Below are 25,140 nucleotides of genomic sequence, written 5' to 3' on the forward strand. Positions count from 1 at the left end.
CTCCTTTTTGTACATCACATAACAAATATAAGAAATACAAGTATTTATTGTTTATATTTTTGCCGTTGGAACTGTATAACAAGTAATTAAGTCTAGTTATTCAGTTATCTGTACACATCTGTGCCCCTATGTACACAGCCTCAATTTGTTTATTCTAGAGCACAATTAATTATTACTACATTTGTATCACATCTATGTGATGTGTTAAAAACATACAAGTATGGGATCATTTATCCAGAAACCGTTATTTTGAAAGCTCTGAATTGCAGAAAGGCCATCTCCCATATAGACTCCATTTTATCCAAATGATTCAAAATTTGTAAAAATGATTTCATTTTTCTCAGTAATAATAAAACAGTACCTTGTACATGTATGGGACCTGTTATCCATAATGCTCGGGACCTGGGGCTTTACGGATATCGGATCTTTTTTGGATTTTTATCCCTTAAGTCTACTAGAAAATCACGTAAAACATTAAATAAACCCAATAGACTGGTTTTGCTTCCAATAAGGATTAATTATATGTTAATTTGGATCAAGTACAAGGTACTCTTTTATTATTACAGAGAAAAAGAAAATAGTTTTTAAAAATTTGGATTATTTGGATAAAATGGAGTCTCTAGGAGACAGCCTTTCTATAATTTGGAGCTTTCTGGATAATGGGTTTCGTGATAAGGGATCCCATACCTGCACTTCATTCTAACTAAGATATAATTAATCCTTATTGAAGGCAAAACAATCCTCTTGGGTTTATTTAATGTTTACAATTATATTTTGTAGACTTAAGGTATGAAGAACCAAATTACAGAAAAATTTGTTATTCGGAAAACCCCAGGTCCCAAGCATTCTGGATAACAATTCCTATACCTGTATATTCTTAAAGGGATACTGTCATGGGAAAACATGTTTTTTTCAAAACGCATCAGTTAATAGTGCTGCTCCAGCAGAATTATGCACTTAAATCCATTTTTCAAAAGAGCAAACAGATTTTTCTATATTCAATTTTAAAATCTGACATGGGGCTAAACATATTGTCAATTTCCCAGCTGCCTCCAGTCATGTGACTTGTGCTCTGATAAACTTCAATCACTCTTTACTACTGTAATGTAAGTTGTGATATCACCCCATCCCTCCCCCCCCCAGCAGCCCAACAACAGAACAATGGGAAGGTAACGAGATAGCAGCTCCCTTACACAAGATAACAGCTACCTGGAAGATCTAAGAACAGCACTTAATAGTAAAAGCCAAGTCCCACTGAGACTGATTCAGTTACATTAAGTAGGAGAAATAACAGCCTGCCAGAAAGTAATTCCATCCAAAAGTGCAGGCACAAGTCACATGACTGGGGCAGCTGGAAAACTGACAAAATGTCTAGCCACATGTCAGATTTCAAAATTGAATATAAAAAACAATCCGTTTGCTGTTTTGAGAAATTTATTTTAGTGCAGAATTCTGCCGGAGCAGCACTATTAACTGCTGTGTTTTGGAAAAAACATGTTTTTCCATGACAGTATCCCTTTAAGTATCTTTACATGTATACACATATGCATGACACTGTTTATGTTCTTCTACTACTTTTGCATTTCAAGCCCTATAAGAAAAGTATGAATGCCTAGATGTAGCATTTGATACTATGATACTATTTGTTAATATGAAAAACGTCAAGATTCATATTGCAATTAAATACCTGTGTGACTATTGGGTGCAGATCATTACTTTGGAGAATTATTAAGTAGAAAAGTACTTCATTCATAACAGTGCAAGTAATTTCCTATCATCCCTAAAGGTACCTTCTTCTACATGCATGCTTGTTGCACTTCTCTGATACTGCTGAGACATTTATAAAATAAAGTAGCAAATTTGATCACCTTTGGGCTTATAGAGCTGTCAAACTTATTTCAAACCATAAATGTCTATGTCTGTTTAGCTATCTATTATTTATATTTCTTGCTTTTAAACAGGCCCTGGCATTTCCAGTACACAGAGGCCTAAGCAACCACCAAATAGTGACAATCTATGGCATTTTACAGCAGCCCCTCTGGCATCTACCAGAATCTACAGATTGCCTGTCTGGTTCTGATTAAATCCTTAATCCTGGTATTGGCATATACAAGTTAGAATGCTTGCATACCACAGTAGCGGCTCAAAAGACCCAGGGCACTGGCCTGAAAAAAGGGTTGTTTTTTTAGGGTTCTTTTTGTTACTTGAATCTGAAATTCAAGTAGTAAAAGAGGCTTAAAGCACTGTTAAAAAGACATTAGTATGCACTGTAGGTATTGCAGTACCCCTGCAGTACAGACAATGAAATGGAGAGATGCTCAGCATATATATAGTGTGCTGCAGACACAGTTTTAAAGAAGTGTAAACAAATATTGTTTTCATATGCAGCCTGCAAACAAATTAGATAAAGCATTGCTGTGGTCCAAAACTCAAATTTGCCGACTGGCTACATTTGACATCTACACAAAATCCTTAAATCTTATGAGCCTATCAAATTAGACATGTGATATAGAAACTTTTCTAATCAACTTATTTGTAAAAATGAGTAAAATATAGTACACCAAGAAACTGTTGCTGAATAGCATGTTTCTACAACTAACATGCTGATTTTACTTGTGAATTAACTCTGTGCATGACAATTACAGAAATACCTCAATACAAAGACCTAATATGTGTATTTACAAAGGTGCGCCTACCATAACCCACTGAAGCTAACACCTCCTTTGTCACCAGAATTTTACACTTGGCTGTACATCATTAGACTACATTTTCAACAATATAACCATGCACGCATACTATTTCTGGCCATATTTCTGTGTAAACTCTTGCAGAGCCTTCTGATCCTAGTTCTTATTCTGTCACCCTTGTTTGTTAATTCAGTGCCGGGCCAAGATGACAGGGTGCCCTAGGCATCCTGGCCGGCCATGTCTCTCCTGTTGCAGAGAGGCAAACTATACCTCCCAACATTTTAGAAATAGAAAGAGTGACAAAAAGTTTTGACGCCCGGAGAGATTTTTTGGACCATGCCAATAATTACCATGTCCATTTTACAAAATTTGGCAGGTTATGAAAGTTTGAACACATTTCTGTGGTTTTATGTGTTATTACAGTTTTGCTAATGAAGGTGACTTTACCTTTAAGCTGCAAATCAGTTTCCCCAAGAGACCTGCTTATTTTACATTGTTACAAAAGTATCTAAGTATCTATTCTGGGCTCTCTGCCAAAAGCCAATTAAGTTAGAAACTTTGTATCTTTTACTGGCTGTTCGGTGCAGGAAATCAAAGAGAAAGTCAGGACATTTCAGTAGCAAACCTGGGACTGCGGGAACATTTATTTTTTATTTCGAAAGACAAATTCACCTAAAAAGTAGACACAATTGTGAGCTACATCAATTTGCAGAAGTTTATTTCTATATTTTTAAAGATTTTAAAGAGAAATCATTTTAACAACTATAAAATGAAAATATATGTAACATGAAACCAATTCACATGAAATATAAGAAGTTGGGTTTCAAGTGATAGCAGTTTGGTGAGTAGTAGACTAGACAGATGAAAAAATAAAAAATAAACAACAATTGCAAAATTACATTTCTACTGTATGCAGCATTTTTAGTTCTAGGTGATGACTACACCATGTGCCAAAGCTACTGTACTTAAATAAAGGTTCTTTAAACCATTATAACTCCCTTTATAGTGTCTCTCTATTACTGCCCAATAAACTGTTTGCTGTAATTATTCATTTTCTCACAGCACCGTCTTACAAGTGTGAAACCCACTATTTTCCATATCTCATAGCATAGTGAGCATTTCCTGCCTCGGTTTCCTGTATGAGCTGAAACTCTGTAGTGTGGCTATTGTATAATCTGCTTCCAAATCAATAATGAGAGAACGCAAATTTTAAACAGTTCTTAGTATTGCTTTTAAGAATGTTTCTCCTTTCCTGGAACAAGCCAAAAAAAAAAAAAAGATTTTAGGTAGATACAAATGACCTTCTGAAACTAGCATAAGCAGAAATTCCATAAAAACAAATTGCTAAGAGTCTCTGTTCTGTCTTTTTTATGTTTTCTTAGAGTAAGTTTAGCATTAGATATGAGGGATTACAGATAATGATATAAATGTACTGTAACTAAAGGGCCCAAATGAAAGGGGTAGTCAATCTTTAAATTAACTTTTAGTATGATATAGACACATTTTTGTGTTTTTAAATTTTTTTAGCTTTTTGTTTAGCAGCTCTTTAGTTTGAAATTTCAGCATCTATCTGGTTATTAGGGTTCATTTTACCTGGATAGAGAATGGAATACAATTGTAGCCTTACAGAGCAATAGTTTTTTTGAGCCTATGATTAGGTATCTGAGTGATATGAAACGCGTAAGGCTGTACCCTTGTGTACTAAAATAAAATACTGAATGACAAGCTTGCCTGAAGACTGGTCTCTGCTAGTGCCTGCCTTTTTACTTTATACGGTGGTCCGCTCCCCAAGCTGAGGGTTCAGGGCGATTGCACCTGGACCTCCCTTCATAACTGGTGAGTTCTACTTAAAACCCGAGATGTTTCTACTTTCATATTGACTACTATCAACAAAAGTGTGTGATCTATAATAGTTTTTTTTACCCCAGTTTGAGAACTGGAAGAGGCAGTAAAGGAAGAAAAAAGTTTTAGAAACTTTAAAAAAAAGACCAATTGAAATGTTGCTAAGTATAGGCAATTCTATAACATACTTAAAGTAACTAAAAGGCAAACTACCCCTCTAAGGAACAAATTTGCCTGGCCATTGCTTTAAACCCTTAGAAAATACATTTCCTGCCCTATGGTAAGTCAGGAATTAAACTGAAAGGGACAATGGGTCACATTATGAGTGAAGAATAAGGTCCTTCCTTTTACAGGTATGGGATCTATAATCTTGTAGCCCATTATCCAGAAAGTTGTTTTTTTAGTAGACTTAAGGTAAGATGATCCAAATTATTTAATGACCCCTTCTCTAGGAAGAGCTATGTCCCAGGGCCCCAGGTATTACGGCTATCCCATGCCTAGTATACAGAAAATACATAAGGCCATCATGGTTAACCCTTTAAAAATGTTTACCCACCATGTCTGTGCGTTATCTGCCCCTAGGCAGTACATGGCACAGTACATTGACAGAATGCCCCCTTGCCTTGAACCAATGTCTAATCTGAAGGTATTCCATGGCAGCTGAAAGAATCAATACATGGTCTACAGAGGTGAGGGTTGGTTTTAACTGTTGAAGGCAATTTGCAGTCAAAAAGCAAGGTTCTTTCCTCTCTTCTCCCTTCTACGTTGAACCAATGTCTAATCTGAAGGTATTCCAGGGCAGCAGAGCACAGTTGGAATTCTATATTTACTTCTTGGTATGAACCTGTGCCCAATTTGACAACGTTTTGGCAACAAAGATGCATTCAGATCAAGACTATGGGGTATATTTATCAAAGAGTGAAGTTAGAGATCGCCACAGTCCTCTAGAAAGTGAAAGTTCATCCTTAGAGATAAATACGACTTTCAAAATTCCATAGAAATTAATGGAGAGTGGCGGAATTTTACTCTAGCGGGCTGTGGCGATCTCTAACTTCACTCTTTGATAAATATACCCCTTTGTGTTGCTTTATCTCCTTCACTGAATCAGGGCCACTCCTGCCATGAGGCAAAGGGGCAGATTCACTAACTGGCAGAGTTTCGCCAGTATCAGATTCGCACCCATCGAACCATGTCACTAGGTGCAAATGTGCTACGAATACGCTAATAATTCACTAAAATTCACTAAGTGACAGAAGATTGACTAAGATCTAGCTGATTTATAGCACTTTGCCTGGTCTAAGGTGGCGAAGGCAACTCTGGCGAAAGAGGTAATGTTCTGTAAAATTCGCATTTTAGTGATTTTAGTAACGCCTGTTCGCCAGAGCAAAAAGTTGCCTGGCCATAGCATGCGAACGACCGCTAGCGACGGTCTGTCTCGTAAGCAAATTGCATTAATAGTGAATGGAGGGCACACCAAAACTTTCCAAAAGTAATAAGCGGTGCAGGAACAAAGGTTACCCCTACTGAAGGTAACCTATACCAATAAATTTTATCCGTATGTTTGCACACTCAAAACAGACACAATTTAGAGAAAGAGTGGTTCAAAAAAATGGTTTTTACTTTTATGCAGAGAAAAATATTTTACATGAACAACGCCATACAACACATGGCATAATCTATACAATATTAAAAATAGCATACAAAATCAACCACCCATTGATTATACATAGCAAGCAAGATATCAACAAGGAACGGATACACCTACCAGAAAAATGAGAATGGCCCCTTTGTCAAGGGGATTCGTTGGGAACGTTGGGGCCATTCTCATTTTTCTGGTAGGTGTATCCGCTCCTTGTTGATATCTTGCTTGCTATGTATAATGAATGGGTGGTTGATTTTGTATGCTATTTTTAATATTGTATAGATTATGCCATGTTTTGTATGGCGTAGTTCATGTAAAATATTTTTCTCTGCATAAAAGTAAAAACCATTTTTTTGAATCACTCTTTCTCTAAATTGCGTCTGTTTTGAGTGTGCGAACATACGGATAAAATTCGTAAGCAAATTGCACCTGCGCCTATAAATTGCCGATGCCCCTGCGGGTGCTCATGCTAGCGAATTGTCGCTATTATTAGCCACTTTGCTCCTTAGTAAGCAGCAAAGCAGCAAAGTGAGAACCTTGCCTCAGGCGGCAGTGAGAGGCCAGTTACAAGGGGTGGCAAAAAGCCCCGGAAATTCGGCTCCGCTAAGCAGAGAGTGATATTGGGGGGGGGGCTTCCTGTTTCTTGCATCTCATAACTAGGGATGTAGCGAACTGTTCGCCGGCGAACTAGTTCGCGCGAACTTCGACTGTTCGCGTCCGCGAACGTCGCGCGACGTTCGCCAATAGGCGTTCGCGTCAAAATCGTGTGACCATTCGATCGCGAAAATCGAACGATTTTCGTTCGATTCGAACGATTAAAATCCTTCGATCGTTCGAATCGAACGATTTTCGGATGTTCGAAGTTCGCGAACAGTTCGCGAACTGTTCGCATTTTTTGCCGGTGTTCGCGAACGGCGTTCGCGAACACATACTCGGCGGTTCGCTACATCCCTACTCATAACAAATAATTTGTGGGTTAAAAAATTATATATATGATACCTTGTTAATCACTTTGGTAGTAAAACTAACTGTGGGTTGCAATATGTATAGTATGCCTATATAGCAAGATGAGTTCCAACTTTATCAAAAAGCATATGTCTAGACAGCTGGAGCTTTTCAGCAAATGAGGTAGTGGCAATTTTCCTCAGATGGCCCTGACTGAAGGATGCAATTTGCTGTTAAGGACAGAATGTAATATGCTCATCCATAAAACAAATTTACATTCAAGTTGCAACAAAATCTATGCTACTTTAACTCCAGAAGCAGAATGCATTTGGTTGAAGAGATTTGAGTGTGCAGGCTGCTCAAATGAGTATATATATATGAAGAAAAATCACATAAGAAATGAAGTTGTGAGAGAATATATGCTGCGCCACTCATATACGTGTCATAGGAAAATTAATCGGCGTATACTGTATTATAAGAAATTTAAAGAATAGAATCGAGATGCAAAAAGAGGGAGTGGGATGGAAACTTAAATTGCACTAAAATAAGTAGGTCTAAAATATGGGTTTCAAAAAATGACAGCCTCAATTTGCATGGAGAGATGGTTATTTTAATAATGAACTCTTAACAATCGGTTATTTCTTAGTTATTTGGACAGAATGGCGGCTATAGAAATAATTTAATCCATGGTTGTCTGGAGCTGTCATTATACTGAGCAAATAGGTAGGACTTTTATCAGCACATTGGTATTTTCTAGGCTGATAGAATAACCTGAGCAACTGAATATGCACGGTGGGGCTGACCTGAAGGCTGTGAACTGAGCGAAAGGCAGGGCAATATAGTGTCTGGCGCATCACTGTCAGCTGCAACAACTATTTCCCTGTGCAAACTAAGCACATACTTTTCTATCCATTTTTTAGGTCAACTTATTTTAATGTCTCTATACTCAAATCCCACGATGAGGATGGATTTGTGTTGGAGGCATTTATGACTACCAGTAATGGCACAAGGGTGTGGGTTTTTCGTTTAGATCAAACCCTTAAATAAAACCTCCAACTATTCCAGGTGTGAAAAATGATACTTCACTAATGTTTTACTGATGCATACCTTCCCACTTGATACAGTACCTTTTTGTAAAGTTTGGCGCAGTCGCATATTCATAGTCATTCATAGTCACTAAAGGAAAATTCAGGCAGTGAGTCCTAAACATATTTTAAAGAGGTCCAGGAGTTCTGGTGGGGAAATATTGGGTCCCATTTTATTTAAATTAGAAGTACATGCAATTAGTTATGTTTAGTTTATATTTACTCTCTCTCTTTTACAGAAACTGAAGCAAGAAATGGGATATTGACTAGTTACTAGTCCAGTGTTAGGCAACTTTACTACAGCAAGAAGTTGGGTAACAGATACATTCCGTAAGAGCTCTCTTAATGTAGATCACAATTAGCTTCTCTTTAAAAGGGTTCTTTAACTTTGAGTTAACTTTAGAATAATATAGAGAGTGATATTCTGAGACAAATTGCAATTGCTTTTCATTTTTTATTATTTGTGTTTTTTGAGTTATTTAGCTTTTTATCCAGCAGCTCTACAAATTCACAAATTCACCAATCTGGTTGCTAGGGTCCAAATTACCACGTATTGATTTGAATAAGAGACAGAAGAAGAAGGCAAATATAATTAAAAAAAACATAAAAAATAAATAATGAAGACCAATTGAAATGTTGCTTACAATTGCCGATTCTGTAACATACTAACAGTTACCTTAAAGGTAAACCACCCCTTTAATGTTAAAAATTGGCCAGCAAAGGTCCTAGGTTCTGGTGGTACCTTTTCAAAACTACCTAGTTATAAAAGGGGATTTATATTCCTGACTCTTACACGTGTTATATAATTAATTTGTCACATATGTGAGTATACAACAAAATGCTATATACTTTGGTAATTTGTTTTGTTATTAATCTATTGGATTCAATCTCTTCATAATGTCCATTTTTTTAAATATTTACAATCAAAGCAATGCCGACTTTGTGGTCATTTTCATATCTTTGATGCCAAAATCATTTAACTAGTATATATCCATCCAATGCCACTTTCCACTTCCTGTGGGTCGTACATTTTGCAGACCTTGGTAGGTATTGTGACTTTGTAACTCGTGCTGTTTATTTTTCCCCTCTTTGTATAACTCTGTAAATTAATTGTCATTTTTTCAAAGGGAAAAAAAGCTGCACCCATTGCAATTTGTAACTGTTTATATATATATATACTTATTATAGGTCATTGCAAAAAAAAAGTCAAGATGCCAGATGTTGCTGGTCACTTGCCCTTTTACTATGGCAGTATATCTCGTGCTGATGCAGAAGAATACCTCAAACTAGGTGGAATGATGGATGGTCTTTTCTTGCTGAGGCAATGCCTACGGACTCTAGGTGGCTATGTCCTTTCTATGGTGTACAACGTGCACTTTCACCATTACCCTGTGGAAAGACAACTGAATGGCACTTATGCTATAGCAGGAGGAAAAGCTCACTGTGGCCCAGCTGAACTATGTGAATACTACTCTAAAGATGCCGATGGACTGAGCTGTACTTTGCGGCGGCCATGTAACCGGCCGGTTGGTGTGGAGTGCCAGGCAGGAGTGTTTGATAATATGCGGGATAACATGATGAGAGAATATGTAAGGCAGACGTGGAAACTGGAGGTGAGTGCATTGTCTCAAGACTATAGCTGAGATAGCATGACATGTTCCATTTCAGGGTATCCTTCTAAAAGCACCAACAGAACCCCTTTCAGCTAAATGTATAAAAGTTTTGTTCAATCTTATGTAGAGTCATGGTTTCAACAGGAGGGAGTAATAAATTGTATAGAGTCATATGGAAGATATTTTATAGTTTACCAGATGCTGCAAAATGATTGGCCTAGTTGATATTTAATGAACTGATATTTAATTCAAGTCAAATCAAGAGTGATTTTATTGTCATTTCATCCATATACGTTAGTACAGTACACAGTGAAACTAAACAACGTTCCTCTAGGACCATGGTGCTACACACAACGTAGTACCTGAAAAACAGACAAAAAGTGCAAGTGCAAAAATATGCAACTCCTGCAATACAGGACAGCTTAGTGCAGGTTCAAGACAGTGCACACTCAGCAGATGTAATATGTTAAGTAAATAATGCTAAACGTCAGATATGATGGGTGTATCATTGTGATATGATAGTAGTAAGAACATGATAAAGAACTGGATAAAGTGCAGATGTGCTCATAGAGAACAATTGTATCCAATGGCTATTTATCTATACAATGGCGTACAGCGGCTGTGTACTGTTGTGGTATATAGTAAGGTCAGATGGAGTGTATGTGAGAGAGATCTGTCTGGTCCCTGAGTATTCAGGAGCCTTATGGCTTGGGGGGAGAAACTTTTACACAGTCTGGTAGTGAGGGCCCTAATGCTTCGGTACCTTTTTCCAGATGGCAGGAGTGTGAACAGTGAGTGTGAGGGTGTGTTGGATCAGCCACAATGCTGGTGGCTTTATGGATGCAGCGAGTGGTGTAAATGCCGTGATGGAAGGAAGAGAGACACCTTTAATCTTCTCTGCTGTCTTCACTATACTCTGTAGGGTCTTGCGCTCCATGACAGTGCAGTTCCCAGCCCAGACAGTGATACAGCTGCTCAGGATGCTCTCGATAGTCCCTCTGTAGAAGGTTTTGAGTATGGATGGTGGGAGATGGGATTTCCTCAGCTTGCGCAGGAAGTAGAGGCACTGTTGGGCTTTCTTGGCTAAGTAGCTGGTGAGGTTCTCCACCATGTGGACACCAAGGAATTTGGCAGGTAGTCACTCCTAGTCTTCCAAAAGCCTTTGTTTTCATTGCGAGAGTGTTTCTGTTAAAGAGAATTTATTAAACTGTAAATCAAGCATGATTTTTACTGTAACTATATGCAATTCCTTGGCAGCTGAAGCGATTATATGCCATTAAAAAACTTGGTAATTTAGCTTTCTAAGGAAGAATTAGGGACAGACTGACCTATTTGAGCACCAGAGAATTGCCCAGTGGACCCAGGGTCTAGTGAGCCCCAGTACTAACATTTCACAACTATTATAAACATCAAAAAAATGAGTATGATTTTATTGCAATATAACCAGCACTTAGTGATTATCAAACTTGCGTATTATAGTAAATTAAGTTCCCTGTTGTAAAATATAATGATATTAAAAATTACCTTGGCGTTCCATAACCTTTATGATCATGGTCATGAACTCCTAGATGGCTTGTAGTATCCTTATATTTTAGAATAGGGAGTATTTATTCACTATATAAAGGAATTCACTGCCAGAAAGTTGACACAGTTGAACATTAGAAAGTGCTAACATCTCTCATCTTGTTTCAATTTCTATACCAAATTAATTATTAGGTATTGTTTTATTTTGGTAGTCATTTTTAATCTATATATTAACAGCAAAATATACTACTATTACATACCTTACCAAAATGTTGAACATATCTTAAAAATTATATTTTTGCAATTTTGTAACAAACCACAAAACCCCTCAAAACTGGGGCAGGCAACAAGAGTTTCACAGGCTAAGGCCAGGCACACTTCACAACAGAAGGCAAGAATAATAGAACGCCAGACACAAATAGTGCGCTTGATAATCATTGTGAACAGGACTGCTAGGAGCCTAATGAGTGTTCCTACATTGCCCCCCCCCAAGGGAATGCAAACATGATGCTTGTGGTGAAAATTCTGTAAAAGCTTATGAGCATGACTATTACATGAGGGTTCCCAGGAATTTTCCTTAGGCCCGTTACTTTTCCATTTGACCAGATATTGATGCTGTGTATTTCTAAGTTTATGATCATGAATATCCTCAACTTCAAATTCTTGACCATCAACCTTAACAGGTGGAGGAGGAATACGTCCAGGAAAGGGGTTATCTGTTTGAGGAATTCAAAAGGACCCACAAAATCGTGACCTAGCTTTCTGGTTGGACATGATAATCTCATATTCAAAGAAGAAAGTCAGACCTTGTTACCAACTAGTTTTTTCCAAGCCATGGCTGTTCTTTGTGATCACCCTCATTGAGTTGCTTCTGCAGAGGCAACACTAAGAAATTTACGCCAAGATACTTGCCCTGTGGAAGGTTACAATATAGATTCCAAAAATATGCTGTTGATACTCACAGGAACCAAGCAGCCCTCAAGCACCATGGCAAGGGTTGGGGTTCCGGGTTATGCAGGAACTTATGGCACTTATGCAGTTGTCTGTACAGATCAGTCAGTGTCTGAGGGAGAGAAGGTCAGAAAAGATGGGGCAACTCTATCAAGCGTAGTCAAGGTACCAAGCAGAAGTCAAAACCGGAATCAAATAATCAGGATACAAGTTCACAGGAGCAAAGTTTATCACCAAGCACAGAACCATTCCCTGAGCATCTTTTTTAGGAAGGTGTTTTGGCGCCAAACCCAGTGACGTAGTGAGTCCCGTGTCATGTTGGCAAGCACGTTTACATTAGACACCCACATCCATTGCGGCGCATGGAGCATGATGGCGCATATGCATCTACATCAGCGCACATTTTGGCGCATGCGTCCGTACCTGCTGAATCCTTAAATTGCCCCCCCGAGGGTGGGCCTCCAGACACCCTTGGATGGTTTATCAGGGTGGGTCCTGTGAAAAGCTTTGATAAATCCTGGAGCGTGGATATTACCAACAGGTTCCCAAGAATTCTCCTCATCAGGAAACCCCTTCCACTTGATCAGATACTGCAATTTTCCCCTGCGGAGCCGAGAATCCAAAATCTGTCCTACTTCGAATTCTACCCCTTCTTGGCAAACAACGGGGGGAGCGGGACCTGGATGTTGACCAGGAAAAGGACTTGGATGGAACCTCTTAAGCGTGAAACACTGGGTGCACTTTCATGGAAGAAGGAAGTTCCAGTTCAAAAGTAACAGAACTATAAGCCTCTTAATGGGAAAGGAACCCAAAAATTTAGGAGCCAGCTTCTTAGAAGGTTGAGGAAGGTGAAGATTTGTGGTGGCCAACCGAACCTTCTCCCCTACTTGAAATCCTGGATCTGCACCCGGTCTTCTATCGCCAGAAAAATTACCAGGCATGACTACTGTACAATTGGTTCCGGATAAGAAGAGCCCTCAGAACCAGGATTGGCTGGAGACAACAGAGATGTACCAGGAACGGGACCAGGAGCAACCACAGGATTCTGCAAAGCCAGTAACAGGTCTTGCATGACTTGGTAGCCTCCTTGTAACTCATGAACTTGTCTGATGGGATTTTCATACCTGCACTGATGAAATCTATCTGATTTTCGGAGAGGATTGAGCCAGCAGCTTTTAGTTTCCCATGTATGGCCACCTTTAGAATATTACAGCAAAAAATATAAGCAACTGCACAGGTACAATTTAGCACCCCTAACCCTTTACTACTTTACTTCCTTCTGCCAAAATATGTTGCCTATCATAACTAATTAATATTGACTTGATTTACTGAGATGCACCCGAACTTAAGTGTTATAGAGCTTGATTTAGGTTTTCCGGGTACACATTCCACTTAGTGTAAATATGCCCCTAAAGCTATATAAATTGATGTGGCTCCTTGCACAATTTTACTTCTATTGTGGCTCTTGTTGAGCACAAGAGGGTTAAACAGAAAGTTTAGTTACTTCCCCATGTGCCTTTGCTCACAGCCAGGAGAGTCTTGACAATAGGTCTTTATCTATTTTCTGTTTTCTGTACCATATTTAGAGTTTAGCTATTATTTTATAATGTTTTTTTTACACACAAACCTACACCTAGACCACAAACAACATTCGGTTTCCTTTATCATAAAGGAGAATTCAACCCTTTAGCAAAAAAACCCATAAACAAGTGCTGTCCTGGCAAAAAAATATGTTTGTGTCAATGCTATACATGTGCAACAATTACTATTTTGTATATTTACAAGCTGTTGTTATGTTTGTGTGGAAACCAAAATATGGGCACAAGTAATTTGTGTAATATGTTTTTTCCTTGGCCCATTGGCACATAGCATTTCATGTTTATGAAGAATTATGTTGAGCCATTTATGGCACAGTGTAGCATCACATTGTAAATGTGTACATAATCATTGACACCATTCCAGTCATTGAAAATTAATTTTATAGAGTATTGCTCATGCGTTAATGTGGCCACCCCTATGGTTCACAGGGGCTTGGCTTAATACCAGGTATAAATAGCATAAAGTACATTAAAGTACAATACTCATTAATAGCACTGGGTGCAATCTAGATGTTCAAAACACTGACTCGGATACAAAACCTGCTTTTAAAAATGGATTGAGAGAGGGGAAGCAAGAAACTTTAATATATAAAAAATAGCACAGACATTTATAATGGATAATATATAGAAAGTTTTTAATTTGCACAAGGTTAAACATATATTAAATGTTCAGTTTCACAACAGTTCCCCTTTAAACTTTTTATGGACAACTTTTGTCAAGGCAGAACCTTCAGTTGCCAAGCTATTGTCAGCTGTGGGAAGAGAATTGCATGCAAGAGAACAATCATAGACCAGGAAGTCATCAGAGGAGAGCCAATCAGATCTCTTTCCCTTTGTTTGCAAGTCAGTAGTCTATATTAGTCTTTCTTCTTACCTTCACCCCTAAGGGCTGACCTGTCAAACTTGCAGACTCTGCCTAAGCCACCAGCAGCTCGCAGCTCACTTTGCCTCCCTCTTGAATATTGATAGTTCATGAACCCTACATACAGCGAATCTCTTTGCCTGTGACATTGACATGCTGCATTTCTGTTTGCTAGGTTCTTTACCCCTTAACTTTCATTGCAATCAGTAGTCTTTTAATAGTGAAATAGACTTTTCTTTTTCAGCCTGGCCTTCATTAAGTACTCTGTGTCTGCAAATCAACTGACATGGCTGCCTTGTGTAAAGGACCGTTAGGGATTTACAGGCACTTTGATGTCATTCAATATAATAGTAGCAGAATCCCTGCCAGAGGCAAGATACCACACTCCTGAGGCAACTCCTCCCAGAGAGTAGAGCACTGTGCATAGGGATCCTTAGCCTGGGGTCTTGTATATTGGCACCCTACCTGGTCCTCAACTCACCCACTGAAATCCATACACTAGTGCTTCAAACATTATGGAGTCCTAACCCCACTATTCCTCCTTGTTGGAGCAGAAGCTGCTCACTATCTTCTTTGAGACTTCCTCTTGCTCCTAGAGCAACTTTGAAAAACTTACTATCACTAAATAACCTCATCTTGAACACCAGGGTAACCCTGGGCCTGTTACAACCTCTCAGAGAGGTGATGTGTTTCAGGAAAGACCTTGAGCACATGGGCTATACACCTTTATACTTTCAAATGCTGCCACCTATTGGGCAAACCATAATTAAACCAAATTACCTGGGCCCGGGAAGGGAGACATAGCTGCCTGGGTGAATCTAAAGTACCACTTTAGGCATCTAAAATACAAAGGGGGAAATGTTTAAGAAATGTCTAACCCCCAGGGTCCCTAAAAGTATATGAACATTTACCTTTTCTGTAAACAGCATAGCTGGACTCAAATTTCATTCTGGACAAATTTGTGCATTTGGTGCACATTTAAATAGTTTTGGACTTTTTAACATTTTAACTATAGAGCACAGAAATCCCACCTAAACGTAAACTGCTTTGATTGTGTCATTTTGCTCTCATCAGTAGTTTCTATTTATCCTTCTGACATCACAATGCATTATATAGAGCTACCTGTTTCCACACAACAATACCCTCAAGATCTTGAATAGCCATTTTAAGGATTAAGTCCTAAGGACTCCTGTGTGTGGTATACCTCCTCCAGATCAGCTTCGGACATAGTAACCTTCACACTCACCCCACTCACTAAAGCTCATGTTCATGGCAATAAACATGCAAATAATTTCTTAAGACAATGCATGACATTGATAATTAACATTTAGTGTTATGGAAAGTGTGATGCATTGTTAAAGGAGTGGTTCACCTTTTAGATAAAGCTACAAATGTATTGCTATTGCTACTTTGTATTACTCATCTTTCTATCCAGACGCTCTCCTATTAATATTCCAGTCTATTATTCAAATTATTGCATGATTGCTAGGGTTATTTGGACCTTAGCTACCAGATTGCCGAAATTGCAAACTGGAGAGCTACTGAATAAAAAGATAAATAACTCAAAAACCACAAATAAAAAATTAAAACCAATTGCAAATTGTCTCAGAATATCACTCTCTATACATCATTCTAAAAGTTAACCCAAAGGTGAACAACCCCTTTATGCAATCTTGGGTCTCATTAATCCTGTAGAAAAATTATTAAATTTAAATGTGAAATGAGTGCAGCTAAATATTTGCCATAAAGCTTAAAAATGCTGTTGTTTTGCTGGTATTGCACAGGAATTCTGTTGTTTAGATGTTTAACAATTTATTTGTGAATTTCTCAGCCTGTTCTATTATCTGCCCTGTATTCCAATCAATACTAAAACTGCTATTATCTGACTGCAACAACACATTTATGCTATGAGATGAAGACAGATTTAACCTGATCTAACTGGCTGATTGCGTGGTCAGCAGCTTGCAATGCATTCCCGATTAAAGGTGGCCATACACGGCCAGATTAAAGCTGCTGATATCAGTCCTTTAGATTGATTCGGCATCTTATCTGCCCATGTTTGGGGGCTTCTGACAGGTCTCCGGGGTTTGATATTTTCTGCGATTGAGGACTGCATTGGATAGTTGCGGTCCTACGACCCTTCGGCACCTATTTCCTTTGTTGTAATCCGATCGAAATCCTAGGGCCGAATGATCTGTTTAACCTGATATCGCACTGCCTTTGGTGGGCATATTGGGTTAAGATCCGCTCATTTGGCAACCTTGCCAAATAAGCAGATCTTATCGTGTATGGCCACCTTTACGGCATGGTTGGTTTGTTTGCAGCTTAATGCAGCACTAGTCATGAGCACATTTTTTTGTAGGCATGGATTTGAGGTGACAAAAAAGGTGATGAGACTCCCATTGACTAATGCATTTTGAGTGAGAAATAGCTTGAGAAAAAACGCCCATTGACTTTATGCATTTGGACAAAAAGTAACCAAGACAGAAAAGTCGCCAAGACAAAAATTTCAGTCCACGAAAAAACCCGCATTCAGATTGAGAAAAAAAGCTGCACATGTAAAAAATTGTCGTTTGTCAGAAAAATTGCCTCCTATTGGCTTTAATGCGCTTCTCGAATTTTTGGCCGTTTCGAAACAGGACAGATTTCCTCATCACTGTGCAGCACACAAATATAACATCTCAAAATCTATAACCAAAATATCATAATCTAGCAGGGGCTGGGAGCATGTTTATAGTGACACTTGCCTTTTAAACTTATGGTTTAGAAGTTAAAGCTAAAAGTGGAGAAAAGCAAAAAACTTTCTTGCCTAGAGATTGACCACTTATATAATAAAACATTTAGGTGAACACTGCTTCTAAAAGAATATCTCATTATTTCTAAAGTATATGGCATATATGTAATAACTTTTTGCTGGAAGAAGGTGAAAAACGCTTATTAATTTCTATAGGTAAATAATAGGATTTAAATCTGTACCTGGTTGCTAGGGATAGGATCTGTTTCAATTCATTGTTCACTGGTGAACTTTACACAGTTTTCACTTTCCTCCTACAAATTTGTCCCTGTGACAATCAGAACATTACCACCTATATCGGTTCAAGTCCTGGCATACTGATTCCTGCCACAACTATATCTGTATTTGTGTACTTTGAAGCAAAAACAAAGCATAGGAAGAATTTTTAAACTAATCCTATCTAATAAAGTTGAAGTGTCTCTGCGTTCAGTCCCTGTGTCCGTGGGATTGCGCTACTGCGCATATGCCCCATGGACCGTCTCCGGCGATTTTTTTTTAGACTAGAACAATTCTGTTTTTATAAATGTTTGACTTAAGGTGACCAGATTTTCAGAGTGAAATCTGGGGACATAGCGGAAAATGGCAGCGCACGTAGTGCACGGCGGCAATTTTTTTAGACCCTGCCCACTGTGCAAGACACGCCCCCGCTAACCACGCCCATCTTACAAATACACCGTATGTCAATATATAAATGAACGCAGTGGCAATTCTGTGTATAATACCCCAGAACTCATAGTAGCTTGGCACAGAGATTATTTCATGTATAACTACCCCAGAACTCATAGTAAATTGGCACAGAGATTATTTCATGTATAACTACCCCAGAACTCATAGTAAATTGGCACAGAGATTATTTCATGTATAACTACCCCAGAACTCATAGTAAATTGGCACAGAGATTATTTCATGTATAATACCCCAGAACTCATAGTAAATTGGCACAGAGATTATTTCATGTATAATACCCCAGAACTCATAGTTAATTGGCACAGAGATTATTTCATGTATAACTACCCCAGAACTCATAGTAAATTGGCACAGAGATTATTTCATGTATAACTACCCCAGAACTCTTAGTAAATTGGCACAGAGATTATTTCATGTATAACTACCACCAGAATTCATAGTAAACTCACACAGAGATTATAACTTTGATCCCTGCACTTCACGTGGAATTCTCTAATGCCAGCCAGCTTTGTGAGCAGTGCTGCTGCTGTGTCTTGCCACATTCCTTTCCTCCGTCCGTAGCTGAAAGCAGTTCTGTGCAGCAGGAGGGGGCAGAGAGGAATTGAATTACACCACAGGAGACACGCAAGTGAAAATAATCATGCCTCAGTCCTTCGTCACAGCTTTCTCGGTGGTGGTGCTTCCGGATTGGCCAATTTGCATAGTGCAGTCTTCTGCTAGAAGGACCTGCAAAGCTGGCTGCCTGAATGCCTGGCGATCCAGGGATTTCACGGGGTCTTTTTTACCACACGGGGACGGCCAACGGGGACAATTTGCACGGGGACAGCAGCTCTGAAACGGGGCAGATCCCCGGCAAACGGGGACGAATGGTAACCTTAGTTTGACTACATATGTTCTAGCGCCCGTTAATTTAACGGGCTTAATGTCTAGTGCTGGTATAAAATGGGAGATGGAAATTAGAGGAAAGAGTTATTGAGGAAGGAAAGGATGAGAAAAGTATATACAGAACGAGTAGGACTCAGGAAAGAAGGAAATACAAAGCTAAAACATAAAAGAAAGGCTGAAGTGAAAAGCAAACATAGAAGAATAGAAGTAACAGATGTGAAATGTAGAGGCCATGGATGGTATGATATGGGAATAGAGAATGTAAGTGGAGAGCTGTGCATCATATGTACTTACATGTGCTATACTATTAAAAGCCTTTCTATGGACAACTGTTTTAATGGCTAGTTTGGTAATATATAACAATTCTTTGTTTTCTATAACTTTCTATAACTTATACGTTCAAAATCTTTGCTTCAGCATTGGTTACCACTGTCACATAAAAACTGAACTAAAGTACATGTATTACAAAAGCTAGCTAGGCACAGTCTAAAAATGTATAGGGATCCTCCATCCAAAAACTGATTTTGAATAGCAATATGCATTTTTCCATAGTTGTAAAGTTAGTCAGAAATGTAATTGCTATTAAAAGCAATATGTCTGAATGTTTACATTCTTTGTACTTCTGGCTCTGCAATGTTGCAAATCATCCTGTTAAAACTGAATTAAAAAATGTGGAGGAGAACTGACTCCTGTTACATAGTTGTAAGAGTCAGAAACAGATGATGGATTATGGATTTATGTTCATTAATGTATATAAGAAAATTCTTTGGAATAATATTTTATTATGCTAAAATCAGTTTTTAGTGGAGGACTTTTAACTGTGAAACATAACTTCAGTAAAAGTTCTGTATTGGATTACAAAAAAGCAGAGGCAAACATTTTTGTATTTAATTTACCCATAACAAAACGTGTTTAATGTCTTTATACGTTTTTACTTTTACATGTAATATGTATTTAGTTCAGCCAACTGATGAAATTTAGAAGTTAATGCTCAGCAAATGTTTTTTTTGTACCCACAGGGGGATGCTCTGGAACAGGCAATAATTAGCCAGGCCCCCCAAGTAGAAAAGCTCATAGCTACTACTGCCCATGAGAGGATGGCTTGGTACCATGGATCTATTAGCAGAGATGAAGCAGAACGCAAGCTGTACTCAGGAGCCCAACCTGATGGCAAATTTCTGTAAGTTTACTGTCTATCTGAGCTGATTTTTCTAAAAGTTTTTTTTTTTATCTTACTCATTTTGGTAGTAACTATTATCATCACACTACATTGGAGAGGGAAATGCTGCACAGCTGTATCTTGCCATACCTGTCTTCGTAGCTGTCTCAGTGTCAGGTTTCAAGTAGTCATTACTGTTTTTTCTTCAATGACAATGCAATGCCACATAGACCATACTTTGAAATAATCCCCATTTTGCTATGTACTCATTCTTCCTAATGATATGAAGTAATTAGTGATGTGCGAATACATTCGTCAGGCACGAATCTGCGGCGAATTCCCGCGTTCGTGACTCTCTCGCGAAGATTCGCAGGTGAAAATTCGCCTGCGGCAATTTCAGATTTTCACCATTTTTTTTTTTAAATTATGCCTGTACCAACAATGCCCACATTATGTTTTCCTAAACATTTCCCAACATACCCAATGTTCAGCATGTGTTCTTATTCTCTACTCACTAATTCGTCTCTCTTCTTCAGCATGAGGGAGAGGAAGGAAAACGGGACCTATGCTCTTTCTGTTATGTATGGCAAAACTGTTTATCATTATAAAATAGATCAAGACAAATCTGGAAAATATTCAATCCCTGAGGGCACAAAGTTTGACACCCTATGGCAAGTAAGTCCAATAAATGTAATAATGCAGCTTCATCAACAGATACCGGGGCTCATTTATCAACACTGGGCAAATTTGCCCATGGGTAGTTACCTACAGCAACCAATCAGTGAATAGCTTTTTTAAAGACAGCTGCAAGTAGAACAATGAAAGCAGCAATCTGATTGGATAACATGGGTTATTGCCCATGGGCAAATTTGCCCAGTGTTGATAAATGACCCCCACTGTCTCTTATATTGCATAGGAGTGATTAAACTTTTCACTTTTCCATTTTTTAAAGCTTGTGGAGTACCTGAAACTTAAGTCAGATGGAATTTTAGCTGTCTTAAAGGAATCATGTGCTAATGCCAGCACATTTTCAAGTGAGTTAATCAAAAATACAATTTGCAGTAAAATAAGCTGTAACAGAATGGGATAGGGATGAGAAAATAAGGAGAATTATAAGGGATACAGGGTATGTGGATTGTTTGATGCCTGAGGTTTTTTTCCATAATTTGGATCACCACAACATTTTTTATAAATATTTAAACATGTGGATTTTACAACTTAGTTGAGGGAAATCTTTGGCAAACTAAGAAGTGTTTGTTTAATATAAACTCTATAGGAAATTACACTTCCACATTTCTAAGCTTTATACAATTGAATTGGTAATTGGCATGGTAAACTCTTTATATTATGTTTGTAATAATGAATTTTCAACTAACTCTTTCACTGTCATCTTTACTTTACCCTTCACTGCTTAGAAGGTCAAAACCTGTAGCTTCCAACACCACAAAAGGTCACATTTCCCATCATGTCTTGAGAAGAACAAAACATTTTGACAATGAAAGAAGTAACAGCAGGCTCTATATACACCTGTGTTTTATACCGTAAATTAAAAGGCATGGAGGCAAAGAACAGTGGTAGTTAACTAAAACCGTACATGGTTTATAATAAAAATCTAATTGTATGAGGATGTGTTTTTGCTGATGCAATTATGTTTAAATATGCCTTGTATGTCAAAACAGTTACTAGATTTGAATGCCGTTGCCATTTTCCATTGCTATATCTGAACCTCATCTATTTATTCTTACAGTAGCACCAGCTGCCGCTCCACCATCCCTTCCTAAAGTTGTAAGTACAGCTCAGAATGAACCCATACTGCATGTGTTTTTTTTGCTGTTAAAGATGATTTTCTGCAGCCACTAAATGCGAAAAAAATGTATGATAATTTAAACACACAGTATGTGTATGTATCAAAGTGAAGAGTTTTAAAAAGGGAAATCTTTTAAAATCAAATGAATTTATACAGCTGTATCTTTTATATAAAACATACTTTCAAAACAACAGTTCCTTTTACTTTGAAAAAGGTTTGCATAGCCCATATTTTAGCATAGATATACTTGGCCATGTTTTTTTTCATTGGAAGAAGCCCAATAGCAATTGTTCCTTATATATTTTCTTATATATAAGAAGAAAAAAGCTACTCTGATGCACTCAGAGTACCTTTTTGGTAAAATCACACCACAAGTGTACAAACAGATATTTATAGTGCATGTACCCCATAGGTTTTAAAGGATACTCCCCTGTAAGCCATTCTGGAAGACTTCCTCTCCCCTATACTTTAGAGTTTCTGGGGTATATGCACTATACTATATGGGACAGGGACCTCATTCCAACTATGTATTGAAACACCTTCATCTATCTTTACTGTATAACTTATAACTTATATAATAACTATACCCCTGTACTGTTGCACATGTGCAACATTAAGTTTACTATTGTTGTGCAAAAACGTCATTTAGTAAAGGTGCATCTGTCTAAAGCCGTTCCTTGCACCGCTGTTTCTGTTCTGTCTACTTTTTTGAATGACATGGATATCTTTTAATAATCCATGGAAACCCTGAAGCTATTGCCATTGGGGGTTACTCTAGGGTTCTCACAGTGACATGCCTCAATTGTCACAGAGAGCAGAGCTGTGCAAACTGAAACATCCAAATACTGCAAATACTATTACTATTTCCCTGAAATTTGTGTCAAATTCACATAAAAACATATGTGCATGTTTTAATTGCACTATTTTGGATTCAGTCAAACCCCCGAAACTTTCGTGAAAGATTCGTCCAAATACCGAACCGAATCTAAACCCTAACTTGCATATACAAAGTGAGGGGGAGGAAAAAGGAGAGTGTTACTTCGTTTTACTTTTGTGACGAAAAGTCACATGATTTTAAGGATTCAGATCCTGTTGAAAAGGGCCAAATCCTGGCCGAATACAGAACTGGATCCTAGATTCAGGTGCATCCCTAAGTTTTAATGCATTCAAATTAATACAATTACAATAGATAATCACCAGCTTTCAGCTGAAATTATGTTGAAATTGTGGGTAAAAACATATAGCAACACATGACAGTCTGAAATTACACTTTGCATACTTTGCTTTGCTCTTGCAAATTACCTTTTTCTTGTATAAAATGCTATAATTCTTTTTAAACAAATGTATATTTAAATTTATATTTAAGAAGATCCCCAAGTTAACTGGAAAAAGGAAGTGAGAACCATATTTTCTAATAAATGTTGCATAAATCCCTCGGTTTCTATTGTTACATTCCCGCAACCACTGAAGTGTTTTGTTTCTTTTTAAATGCAGAGGCCGGTGGCATCCAACTCCGACGGTTACACCCCTGAACCTTTCCTTGGTAAGAAACCCATGTGATTTGCTGTTTAAGGTTTCCTTTTTTTTTTGTGCAAGAAAACAGATTTCCTTTTAAAAGTCAGCTAAGCATTTACAGTCTTCTTTCCAAGATAAAGCATTCCCTGTTGGCCTTTATAGACCAGGATTGTCAGGTACCCCTGTTCTTTAAAAATGGAGTAATTATGTGGTTTGCCACTTGCTGGAGGTGGTGTATGGTGCTAAAGAACTTGAAGTAGGAGGTATCATAGAAGAAGATCATAGGACTGTGAGGTTATGTTTATTCCTTGCGTTTAAGAAATATCTACAAAACGAGAACTACAAGAGTAACACAGTGCCTGTTGTTCGTGCTACACATACCTCATCCAAATATACACAGAAGAGTAATTTTTTAGCACCCATGTTTTTGGTATAGTTGGCGGTCTAGTAGTGTAGGGTCCATGTATTGAAAAACAATGCTCCTCACGAGGAAACTTCGGGCGACTTCGGAAAATGAAGTGCTGCGTGTGAATTGCCGCAGGTGATTTTCATTTTAACTGGCGGAGGGCAGGGGGAAGGCAATTCCTGGGAGATTGTTGCCCCGAAGCAGAGACGATTTGTCGCTGGGGCGACTAATCTCCCCGAATCTGCTCTTGTGGACTGACCCTAACTGTTCAGTTTTTGAATCTTATTTGCTTTTGAATCTGGCCTGCAAGCTAAGGATCAAAAGCAAACTTACAGAATAGATATGTCCCATATGATCCACTTCGAGTCACTGACTAACTAACAGGTTCAAATGCTGCAAAGGAAGAAGTAGTGTTCTGGCTATTATGTTAGGCATCTCTTCACTCCTGCCTTTATATATTACATTTTTGATAATTACCTATATAGAAAACATGTTTTATTTTACACATCTTATATATTTACCCAGTTCTATTTTTACACTGAATTGTTCTTTAAAGGAAGCAGTGGGGTCTTTGATATCCTCAGACCATATATGGTGGGTGCACATTTATAATGGCCTTTGTAACTGAACTTTAACTTGAAATTCTAAAAAAATAGCTTGAGTCCTTGTACATTAATAGAAAATGTCTGGTTTGCATTTAACAAAAAAGTTTTTTTTCTTTCACTTCTGGAATGTATTTGCTTATTTTCCTATATTTTGTTATCAAGGGAAGTCTCGAATTTTGCCAATGGACACCAGTGTGTACGAAAGTCCTTACAGTGACCCAGAAGAGTTAAAGGAAAGAAAGCTGTTTGTGAAAAGAGAACTCCTTCTCATAGATGAAGTGGAGTTAGGCTCTGGAAACTTTGGATGTGTGAAGAAGGGTGTATATAAGCTTAAGAAGTAAGTCTCAGATATTTTTGTGTTGAGGTAGAAAGGCATTTAGGTAAAATGTTTGCTGTGCTACCCAAAGGTCAATTGCTACCACTAATATTCTCTGTTAATATTTAATCTATGTTAAATTGTAAACAGTATCTAAGCTTTTGTCCATACATGATATTTTATGCTAGAGAAATTTGTGCACATGTCCTCTTTTGCT

At 38.0% G+C, this 25,140-nt stretch overlaps 1 protein-coding gene across 1 annotated transcript in view; it reads left to right on the forward strand.

Moving 5' to 3' along the window:
* zap70.L (zeta chain of T cell receptor associated protein kinase 70 L homeolog) overlaps positions 1-25,140 on the forward strand; it is a gene marked incomplete at its 5' end in the record, with an annotated part of 34,637 nt that overhangs the window by 1,369 nt on the left and 8,128 nt on the right. Inside the window, 7 exon segments of the mRNA NM_001093536.1 lie at positions 9,390-9,814; positions 20,135-20,295; positions 20,811-20,949; positions 21,227-21,308; positions 22,022-22,059; positions 23,576-23,624; positions 24,770-24,944. Of these exon segments, the coding sequence (NP_001087005.1) occupies positions 9,413-9,814; positions 20,135-20,295; positions 20,811-20,949; positions 21,227-21,308; positions 22,022-22,059; positions 23,576-23,624; positions 24,770-24,944 (1,046 nt within the window).

This window comes from Xenopus laevis, chromosome 1L (genome assembly GCF_017654675.1).
Source record: "Xenopus laevis strain J_2021 chromosome 1L, Xenopus_laevis_v10.1, whole genome shotgun sequence".
Taxonomy (NCBI): Eukaryota; Metazoa; Chordata; class Amphibia; order Anura; family Pipidae; genus Xenopus; species Xenopus laevis.